The sequence below is a fragment of the Nannospalax galili genome, unplaced genomic scaffold (assembly GCF_000622305.1).
Source record: "Nannospalax galili isolate Female #2095 unplaced genomic scaffold, S.galili_v1.0 scaffold386, whole genome shotgun sequence".
Lineage (NCBI taxonomy): Eukaryota > Metazoa > Chordata > Mammalia > Rodentia > Spalacidae > Nannospalax > Nannospalax galili.
In genome coordinates this window covers 2,346,386-2,358,039 of record NW_008356676.1, presented here as the reverse complement: position 1 = coordinate 2,358,039, position 11,654 = coordinate 2,346,386, and the positions used below count along the sequence as shown (strand labels likewise).

The window sequence follows — 11,654 nt, the reverse complement described above, 5'->3', positions numbered from 1 at the left end:
GTTTAGGTCTGCTTCTTTTTGTGAACTTTATGTGTCTTTGTGGTTTACTTTTTGGGTATGAAGAGCTGGTTCGTGTAAGCTTCTGGTTCTCTCTTGATTTTATATTGTCATGGCTTGATTGATTTTGTCTTCAGGAGTTTGGCGGTGGCCCAATTCCAATGTGGGTCAGAAGTTTTCAGACTTTCTCCTTAGGTCTGGAATCTTCTAAGAATGATTTTGGCCTCAGGACCTTGGGTGTTGGACTGACCTGTTGCCACGCAGGGATGCAAAGGCAGGTGGGGTGGGAATAAGCCCCAAGATTTCCTAGGGAGTGGATTGAGTAGCTGGGTTATACTGTATGCAAAGGATCAGGGAGAGGAAAGGTAAGCCTCGGAGCCCCAGAAAGAGGCTGTCAGCCCCAGAAAGAGGCTGGCGGGTGTGGCAGGACCAGGGAAGTAGAGGGAGGTGAGGGTGGAGCCCAAGGAAGGCACTAAGTTGGTCTGGGTTGAAAAAGATCAGGAAGCAGTATTGGTTCCTCGGGTGTCTGGGGACCCAAGACTAGGAATGGCGCAGGGCCCAAACTAGGAGTAGAGAACAGCGGGGGAGATGGAAGGGTGAATGCGGCTGGGGGAGTCAAGGCGCGGAGGGCGCGATAGACTTACCCCAAGAGAGGCCTGAGGGCAGGAGAGCAGGCCAGGAGAGTTAGGTGGTGGTGCAGGTCCAGGGAAGCAGGGAGAGGTGAGGGCGGGGCCAGGTCCCGAAACAGTGCTCCTGGAGCCCAAGGAAGGCACCAAGCTGGTCTGGGCGAAAAGGATCAGGAAGCAGCACTGGTTCCCCAGGTGTCTGGGGACCCAAGACCAGGAATGGCGCAGGGCCCAAACCAGGAGCAGAGAACAGCGTGGGAGATGGAAGGGCGAATGAGGCTGGGGGAGTCAAGGCGTGGAGGGCTCCGTGATAGACCCACCCCAAGATGCCTGAGGATAGGAGCGAAATGGAGATATTTTTTAAACGTTAAAACCTCATTCAATTTTATGTCTTATACCGTGTATTCTGAGTACAATATTGTGTAATTGTATTAACCATAAACCTAAAAATTTAGAAAGAGATGCATCTTAGCTCTGGAAATTGTTATTGAATATGTCAATGCTGTTGTAATGAAATGCTTCTAATTATGTGTTTATTAAATAAATAATTTTAAATATAGTAATCATAAAGTCAAAAGACAAATGGCAAATTGAGAGACAATATAAGCAATATATAACAGATAAGATGCCAACAAATCTAATATATTCTTTAAATGGACAACTTGATACAAAAAGTAGGCAAATGAACAGATAACTTACAAAAATCTATAAAAATGATTCTTTAAAAATGAGATTAAAAAACTTATTGAGTATGAGCATTTTGTCTTCATGTATGTAGATGTAATTTGTTCATGCAATACCAAAGGAGACCAGGAAGGCATGAGATCCTCTGGAACTGGAGGTAGGTAATGACAGTTGTTAGCCGCCATGTGGATGCTGGGAACTGAACCCAAGTCCTCTGCAACAGCACTCAGTGCTCTTAACCCCTGAGCCATCTCTCTAGCCCAAAATATTCTTTATTATCAATTACATCCTAATAAAGCCCTTACATTGAAAAATAAAAAAGAATTTTCAACTTCTGTCCTAGGAAATGAGAATTAAAACTTCTCTGAGATGCATTTTTTTTCCTCTTTTTTAATTTTATTTATTATTTTTATTTTATGTGTATGCATGTACTGCCTGCACATAGGTAAGTGCATCCATGTTGTGCAATGCCTGTGGAGGTCAGAAGAGGCAGTCAGATCCCCTAGGACTGGAGTTACAGACAGTTTTTAGCTGCCATGTGGCTGCTGGGATTTGAACCTGGGTCTTGTGCAAGAACAACCAGTGTTCTTAACCACTGAGCCATCTCTCCAGCTCCGAGATGCATTTTTTTTAACTGTTAGGTAGGCAATCAAAGTGAATTTTGATAGCCTTCTATCCTACTGGTGTTGGCTAGAGTGCAAATGGTATAACACATATAGAGGAAAAGTGTACAAAACTCAAAAGTAAACATAGCTATTTACCTAGCAATCCCACTTCTGAGAGTCTATCCTGAAAACATGCTTCCAAATAATATGAAAACACATTCACACAAAATTATCCATTCAAGTTAGTTTGTAGTTATAAATTATCAAAAACAACTCAATATTCCATAAGTAAAGCATTCTATCAGACCACAAAGCAACAAAGCTTAAAATCAATACTGGATAAAGCCCTAGTCACTATACGATCCTGTGGTGATTGAACAACACACTCCTAAACAATGAATGGGTCAAAGGAGAAATTAAGAAAGAAGTAAAAGAATTGCTGGAATTCAACAAAAAGGACAATACAACACAACACAACCTCTGGGACACATTAAAAGCAGTCCTAAGAGGGAAGTTCATAGCTCTAAGTGCCTACATTAAAAAATTGGAAAGAGCCCAAATAAATGACCTAACACTGCAACTCAAGGCACTGGAAAGGCAAGAACAAATGAAACCCAAACCCAGCAGAAGAGAAGAAATAACAAAAATCAGAGCAGAAATTAATGAAACAGAAACAAAGAAAACATTACACCGAATCAAGGAATCTAAGAGCTGGTTCTTCGAAAAGCTAAACAAGATAGACAGACCCTTAGCACAGTTAACCAAAAGAAAGAAAGAGCAAATCCAAATCAACGAAATCAGAGATGAAAGGGGAAACATCACAACAGACACCCAAAAGATCCAGACCATTATAAGGGAATATTTTAAAAACATATATGTTACTAAATCTGAAAGTCTAAAAGAAATGGATGGATATCTGAAATCATGGGAACCTCCAAAGTTAAACCATGCAGCTGTTTTTAAAAAGGGACAAAGAATATCCATATGAAAATGAAAATACAAATACCCTTAATTTATCATTTGAATTACAAAATTGAGGTTGTACAAACTGAAAGTTTCCATTTTCAACTCAGCATCTATTAGGTACCCATGAAGGGAGCAGAGTTGAACAGCAATGTGCCATAGCTACGCATAGTACAGTGAAGCCTTAGAGGGGACAAAGAAAGGTCACTGTGCTAAACAACAGAATTTACAACTATCTTGCAAACGATAGGAGATACTTCAAAGATATAAAGCAGAAATATTAGAAAGAACAAAAGTAAGTATTAGAAGGATAAATTAGGTTAAATCCAGGCTGAAAATGGAAAACGGTCGAAGCTACTGCTGACCGCTGATTGGGAAAGGCTGACCCTCACAATTAATGGTTTCATGGAAGAAACAGAAATACAGACAAGACACTAAAATGTGATCGGGGTCCCAGCAGATAAAAGCAGAAAAAAACTCCTGTGCTTGGATAGCGAGAAGTGGAGACTGCAGACTAGACAGAGGAAGGAAACTGGATGAAATCCAATTCAAGTACAGGAAGAAAAGCTGAGCAAAGGAGCCAAAGGTGATTCCAAGATGTTCACATATTTTACATAATGATTATTTTCATTTAAAGTCCCATGTATTTGCTCTCATTTTTTTTTTAATTTAACTTAGTCTTTAAACCACCTAGTAGAATAAGGTGATCTCAAATCTGGTATATTTATAACGGTGTCAAAAGAAATCTGATTTTCTAGTTATGAAGAAAAAAGAATAATCACTTGTATTTCTTCAAAAATATGAAATCACTGGCTTCAACACTAAAAAAGGAGTAAAGAGTCAAAGGAATCTTATCTAATGCTTAAGAAAAATGATTTGAAATTTTTATCACCTATTATAAAACATATTTTATGTAGTATGACAAATCTGTGTTAAAGACCCGTTTTCCTTTGACTTCATACGAAATGTAGTTATAAAAATAGTCGTCTAAAAATAAGATAAAACTCACAGATTATGTGTTGCAACAAATAACAGTGAAGTCTCCAAATCTCCAGAAATGTGGATGATGGATCACACACTCCCACTAAATATTGACACTGGATCAAACCTCTGAAACATTTCCATTAATGTTGACTATGCTATTGTAAAAACCAAACTGATTCTTTATCATATTAAGTTAATTCTTCTGTCCCAGAAAAATCAATGAGCTTTATTCAAAATATGAAAGTGGAAGCAAAAACAATCCAATGCTTGATCTCATGAACTCAGTTTCTGCCATGAAAAACACTTGATTAGCAATTAGCAAAAATCCACAGGTGTCAGTACAGGGCCCAGTGTAGGCTTTGACTGAGCTCAGGGAAAGAAGCAGTGCAGAGAGAAGAGAGAGAGAAGGAAATTCACCCAAAACAGGTCAAAGTTTTTGATGTCTCTATTCCTTTGCAAATTCTCCACTTGCAGAAACTGCTCTCTCTATATATTTCATCTGAAGATTAATGAACAGAAAAGCAAAGTGGGAAAAGAAGATACATTTCCAGAGTATGTGAGTTGTTTGCTTATCCCTACACCAATTGTACAACTTATATAACACACTTCTAAGATCAGAAAATGCACATGCAAAGGACAGGCGAAGTATTCTGTGAATGAAACCTAAAGGCCTTCTATTATTATCCACATTTTTCAGAGAACAAGGATTTAATAAAATATGACTAAATGATATTCTGTAACAGAAGCTAAAAGAGGCTGGCCTCCTAAATCAGGAGTGTATCAGGAATAAGAAGTCGTTCACTTTAGTAACTGCATCTTCATGTCCTTGTACTTGAATCCATCAACAAACTGATCAGGAAAAAAAAATAACATTAAAATATTGTGTAACCTTATTGCCATGCTCCAAAAACATATAATGTGTTCTCAGACTCTAAAGCATTCTTTCACATACTACAATGACATCTCAAGAGTAGGTGACTTTGGGGGTCCGTTCAGTGTAGCAAGAGCTCTGAATTACTAAACTTATACACCTGGTGTTCAGTCCTTTTTTTAAAAGACAGCAGGGTAAGGTAAGTGGAAATTTCACAGCACAAACACACCATGTAAAAACTACCAGTCAGTGTAAACTAACCGCAGAAAACTGATACAAGGAGTGCTGTTTGAAAAATCATGAGGTCTAAAAAGTACATACAGCTTTATTAGAACAGGAGCTTTATTTTAATGTTAAGAAAACATTCACAATTTTATAAATAATACCAAGTTGGAATGGAGTTAAAGAGAAAAGAGATGTATTTCCATAAAAATATCTTGTCTGTATGAGTTCAAAGCAGTTGAAAGCTGTACTCTGAACTATGTGCACACACTTGCACACTTGCATACACACACATAAATAAATAATAAATAAATGCAATAAGCATTTCTTTTTAAGAAATAGGATACCAACAAAAGACCAAAGAAACAATTCCACCCACAGCTAGTAAGTACCTGTTGGGGTTGGTCACAGGAGCATGTATGAGGAGTTAGCTACAGAAGCATGGGTGACTATGCCATCAAAGAGAACCCCTCCCACTCCAGCAACCCTAAACCACCTATACATGTGGGGAATGGGGCTCTGGAGTTTCTTGTGGGCTGCTCCTGCACTGCCTTGTGGGCTCTCTTTCCCTCCATAAGGGAATGGTAATGGGCTCCTGCAAGTAATCCTCATTGCTCAGATTTCAAGACCACTACAGCCATGTCATGGCCAGAGGATAGCACTCCATGACAGAAGGGAACACTCAATTTTAGGTTTCCAAATTACTACTGACTGTATTCTTGGGGCAGCATACATACTCATAAAATGAGTACACATCAGACAGTCTAGAATGTGCCTTCTTCAAAAGCTCCAAACAAGTATGATTGTTCTCTAATTTGACTGCTGTCTCGGGTATTTATCTACATCAAAAATTCAACAGGCCATAGGTACTGATAGGCTGAGCATCTTTGTTTACAGTACAAATTTAAAAAATAAATGTTATTGTTGTGGGGCTGGAGAGAGGGCTCAGTGGTTAAGAGCACTGACAGCTCTTGCAGAGGACCCAGGTTCGATTCCCAGCACCCACATGGTGGCTACGAACCCTCCTTAACTCCAGTTCCAGGGGAATCCAAAGTCCTCTTCTGACCTCCGCAATGCACGACACAGGTGCACTCACATACATGCAGGCAATACACTCATACACGTAAAATAAAAATAAAATATTAAAAAATAAATAAATAAATTTTGTACCTGATAGAGCATAATGGGCTCTACGGAATATCCCAAGATATCTGCAAAGTTCTTAGTGATGACCGTTTTTCCACAACCCTACAAATGGAAGCACAATTATTTAAGGGATGAGTCAAAACAACCAAAGCTAGGAAGCAGAAGTTTACAAGGAAGCCACCATTCTTACCTTTCCTCCAATTAAGCATATGTCCTTCACCATATGAGACTGTATCATGTCAGCCAGCAACTGCTTATGACTTAAAGTCTGTATGAAAGGATCAGACGCACAGGACTGGCTTACTGGTCTGGTCCCAGCTGGCACCTATAGTCAAATAAAATATGCACATGTTTTTCTCAAAATATGAGTAATTTCTAAAAAAAGAACAAAAAAACACCCTATTAATTTCTTGCTCAACTCAATTCTATGCTAGTTTGTGATATTTCAATTGAGCAGCAACTATTTTCTCATGCACAATGAAGATTCATATCATCAAATCTCCACATTAATCATTACTCTAACATTAAAAGTCCCATACTGTCAAATATACTCATAAGAAACATATTTTTATGTTTTGTCGTTAAACTAGTGGGAATGACATTATCTTTTTATCTCAAATTCCAGTTATAAAAACAGAATTTAAAATTAGTACAGACTAGAACTTCAAAGGCTGCCAGTGACTTCCTCATTCCTAAAAGCCATGTCCACAGATTTTCTCTCTTCTTAGTTCATCACTCTGAAGCATCTGTCCAAAAAAAAAAAAAATCTCACCTCCATACCTACTTTTGTTTTTTTCCTTCTTTTTTTTTTTCTTTTTTTTTTTGGTCCAGAGTCACTAGGTTTTGTTCCTTGTTCCTTGATTGCTCTTTCCTTCTCTAAGAACATTTTTTTAAATTAAGTTTATTTTTTAACCCACATATGAACATAAAAATTATGTGTATTGCCAGGTGTAGGGGGCACATGCTTTTAATCCCAGCACTCAGGAGGCAGAGGTAGGCAGATCTCTGAGATTGAGGCCAGCCTGGTCTACATAGTAAATTCCAGGCAGGCTGGGGGCTACAGGGAGACCCTGTCTCAAAACAAAACAAAACAAAACAAAAAAAACAACTGATGTATATTAGGGTAAATATTGAAATCAGATTATTTATTAGTAACATAAAAAGCTAACTAGAAGGGATGGGAAGTAATGAACTTGGAGAGCCATTAAAGATTATCTGATGTAAACATTACACAATGTATACATATATAGAAACATTAAATCTCCTCCAACATGTCTCATTTCTTTTTGTTTGTTTTTGTTTTCTAATACAGTCTTCCTATGTAGCACATCCATCTCAAATTCATGAGACACCCAGCTCTCTTTTCACTTATTTATGATGAAAAGTTTTTAATTCTTTTGCCCTGGCCTTTTACAATATACAACTTTATCATAAGCTGTAGTTACTTGACTATGCAACCGCATGCCAGAACTTCTTATTCCTCACTGACTATAACTTAGCTATAACCCACTGACCACCCTCTCTCCTCATTCTCCCTAACCTCTGTAAACCACTATTCTACTCTCAATTCTATGAGGTCAACTTTATTAGATTCCACATATGAGTTCATTCTCTCTTGATTGGCCTTCTGGGGGAACATGCTTTGCTGAGGATTGTGGACTTGATCAGACCATGGATTTGATCAGACTGTGGATTTGATAAGACTATATATACAACACCAACCATAAAAGATGAGAAGTTTGGAGTGTCAATATCAGATCTGCATTAAAGAAAGATCATCCATGTTTTGTGAGCCTTAGGTCTAGAGTTTGCATCCTAGATGTGCCCCTTAGGCTTGGGAAATTCACAGAGAATCTCTGTGTGTGACCAGTTGTGGAACTCTATCTCTGTCTCTTCAAACAGAAGTTTCTTTGATGGGTGGTAACTGGGATACCTGTCTGTAAATATAAGGATCCATATTTTGCACATAGTAAGAAATTACATTTGTGTAGGGATGTGACAGCCTTGGAGTTTTCTTTAAGATCTATGACCTCTCCAGCTATGTATATTTGGCTAGGTTTACAGTACCACACATGAGTTTCCTCCCACTGAGTGGGCTTTGAGTCCAGTTAGGTAGCTGTTGATTACCCGCAAGATAAAAGTGCCACTACTGCACCAATGTCGGTTGTTTTGCTGGTCATTGATGTGGTTTTTAGGCCTTGAAGTTGGGGTTGGACCACTGATTGATGTTCTCCGTTACCAAGTTGTATAGTGCTCTCCAAAGTTATGAGAGCTAGCCTTCAGGGGAGGTGGCCTCCAGGTCAGTTCCAGCTCCATTGCTCCAAATCCTGTGTCCAAAGTATGCTCTGTCTTCAACAATCGGGTCTTAACTATCAAGTTCTGGGAGCAATGAGAATTGTGGCAATAGCCTGTGTAATTTTGGGAGTCTCTTGGACTACCCTAGCCAACAACTCAAAGGAAGGTTTCTTTCTGTCTGGCACTGTTTCTTGTTATGTACCCTTCATACTATACTCATGGACTCATGTAGAGATATTGTTAATTTTTCAGTAGGTTTTTGGACTAATATGATTTCCTCTTTTTTTATATACTAGCTAGGCACTATTTATCTCTCCAAGGGATGAAGAGAATACTAATGCATCTTTCAATTCTCATCAATGAAGCTGCCTTATGCAAGAGGGCCAGGAACACAAAAGGTCATATGGTCAAAACGCAGAGAATAAGAATCTGCAGAGTATGGGTTCTTGGATAGAACGCCTATATTAAAATGCACCCACTCAGGGCTCAGGGACCATTGTGGAAGAGGGGGTGGAAAGATATAAAAGCCAGGGAGGAAGGGCATGATCATATGGAAATAGTCCTACAGGCTCCTGGGACTCATACCAACCTACAGCAATGATGTCAGCATGCACAAGACCCATGCAAGCTTAAGCAGACAAAAACCCAGCACAGAACTGTGGAAATGAACAGCAGGCCCCGATCTTAGTTAAAGAATTATTGGCAGCTGATTACTGCTGGGTGAGAAAGAGTTGATCTCCTTAAAGGACGGGACTCTAGACAGGCTGACTAGATCCCAGTATGAACTTGCACTAAGGGACATGTGGAGACACTAACTTTACACAATAGGGCTTAACACAAATGACAGAATGTACAAAGTCCAATGGGGGGGTATGGGAAGGTGCCAAAGAAGCAGGTATAAAGACAATTTTCTGTATGAAATACACAAAAATTCAATACAAAATAAAAAGATCATCCTTGGACTAACATAAAAAGCTAGCTGGAAGGCACAGGAGGCAATGAACTTACGGAGCCATAGACAAGGAAAGCACATTGTGGAAACTGGCTCACATCTCACAACTCCGAACATTTTCTTTAAATTGCCCAAGTATCCCACCACACTCCTGGGCCACTAGAAACATCCAGGCCATTTTTCAAGACTTGGTCCCAGGTCTCCTCTCAGAAGCTTTCCCTTTCCCTTTTGGGCAACTTCAGTATGACTTCCTTCACTGCATCCCTGCTGACCTTCAACCTACTGCAGTCCTTACTAATCTGCCTCTAACCTGGACTGTGAGAGGACATTGATCTGAAGGAGGAATAGGTGTGGAGTGGTGAGCAAGCCTGTCTACAATTCTAGCAAGCCACTAGTACCCATGAATGATCACCCTATCTACAATTCTAGCAAGCTACTAGTACCTATGACTGATCAAATCACTATAGAGCTCAATTGTTTACTCTCTTTAAAAATGGTCACAGAACTTGCCTCTAGGACTATAGGGGATTTAAAGGGAATAGTACACGAAAGGAGAAAAATACTCAGTATAGAGAAAATATTCACTAAATCTAATTATAGACAGCCTCGTTCATGATACATGCAACTAATATTTAGTGCAACAGTTACATGAATAAGTATTAATATTCACATTAAAACAAAACTTTATTATGGAATTTGCTCTGTCACAACATACAAAGGCGAGCATTGAGTCTTTCCTATTTTTATATAGCCAGCATTTTTCAAGGTGCATTCTCTAGGGTCCTCAGAGCCCTTAAAGCAGAGGTGAGAAGAAAGAGAAAAAGCAGAAGGAGAAGGAAATCAGTGGCCAAGTATCACTCCCCTCTTGCAAACACTGCTCAATCAGAAGAGCTCCCACTATAACTGTGTCATGTAGCTTAGAGCCTTTACTTAAAACAGGGTTCTCCCATTGCTAATACATGTTTGAAAGCACTATTTCTTAAAAAGAATTCATGGGTCAAAATGCTTCATTAATCAACACTTGATTTTTTTCAGAGATAAGCTTCAGGTTTGTAAAGAAAGGCTTTCCTTGTTTCTTCTGAATTCCTCCCAGTTACAAGTACACAGAGCTCTACATACACAGATACATGCACACAGACATAGAGAAGTACAGCAGAGCCAAAGACTAAATCAGGGGCTTATACACTTAGACACAAAAGTGATCAGAACAAGATGCACAATTAGAATGAACAACCTTGTGATGAAATTATTACCTTAATGGTCACCTCTTTTCCTGCCACTTGGACTGTCACATGAGCTTGGAAGACGTGGTTGTCAGTCATCCTCTCTACTCTTACAATCTCTTTAGGAAGCAGAGAGCTTCCAGAATCATGAAGCTCAAAGCGCTGTAAAATGACCAAAAAGTTACATAATTTACCTTTCATTTCAGAATTGGTGTTAAGTATCTGGAAAGTCATCTCAAATTAAAACTAAAACCATTCTAGATTATACAATTAGAGGCTTTAAAAAGTTAATGAAAATTTCTTTTTTGCTTTCTACCAATACCATTCTACTTAAATCAATAATTAAAGATGACATAAAAATAGTTTCTAAAATATACTAACAGGAAATAAAACACTTAATTTGACCTGGTAGAAGTCCACAGCCTACATTTCTTGATAATTACGCTTGCTAGAAAAGGATGATGAAACTCTAGAAAACACTCAAGTAAACAAGGCTCTGTCAGCTGACTGCTTCAATCACCATTAACATTTTACCTAAACTCAGGAAAAGAGAATTCCTTGGACACCATTCAGCTGTGCATTTGTGTGGACAACTTAACTGATTAAAATAAATGACAACAATCAATCTTGCATACATCTGACCCAGTGCCTTCTCACTGTATACGTCTCAATTTTGTGAAATTGGATTTAAAAGACTAGAACCATTAGTTCTTTCTTGATGTGGGCCAATTATCAATATTAAATCACTGAGCACATCCCCTCATACCAACTATTATATTAAAAACACATATAAAAGCAAAGACAAATATGTGAAAAAATAAGAATACTAATTGAAAAAAATTTAAAACATACTTAAAGCATGTTCAAAATGAAAAACTGAGTTTAAAAAATATTAGAAATTACACCCTAAAAATCTTGTTAAGGGGCTAGAGAGATGGCTCAGTGGTTAAGAACACTGACTGTTCTTCCAGAAGACCCAGGTTCAAATCCCAGCACCCACGTGGCAGCTAACAACTGTCCATAACTCCAGTTCCAGGGGATCTGACAGCCTCTTCTGTCCTCTGTGGGCATTGAAAGACACAGGTA

General features: G+C 38.6%; 1 protein-coding gene across 2 annotated transcripts in view; it reads right to left on the bottom strand.

Moving 5' to 3' along the window:
- The window catches only part of Vwa8 (von Willebrand factor A domain containing 8), a 438,392-nt gene that overhangs the window by 317,565 nt on the left and 109,173 nt on the right, over positions 1–11,654 (bottom strand). For both annotated transcript variants that reach the window (XM_008854688.3, XM_017794762.2), the window contains exons 10-12: positions 10,599–10,730; positions 6,289–6,423; positions 6,123–6,200 (exon numbers count right to left, since the gene is read on the bottom strand). In XM_008854688.3, coding sequence (XP_008852910.1) covers positions 6,123–6,200; positions 6,289–6,423; positions 10,599–10,730 — 345 coding nt within the window. The remainder of the gene's footprint in view (positions 1–6,122; positions 6,201–6,288; positions 6,424–10,598; positions 10,731–11,654) is intronic.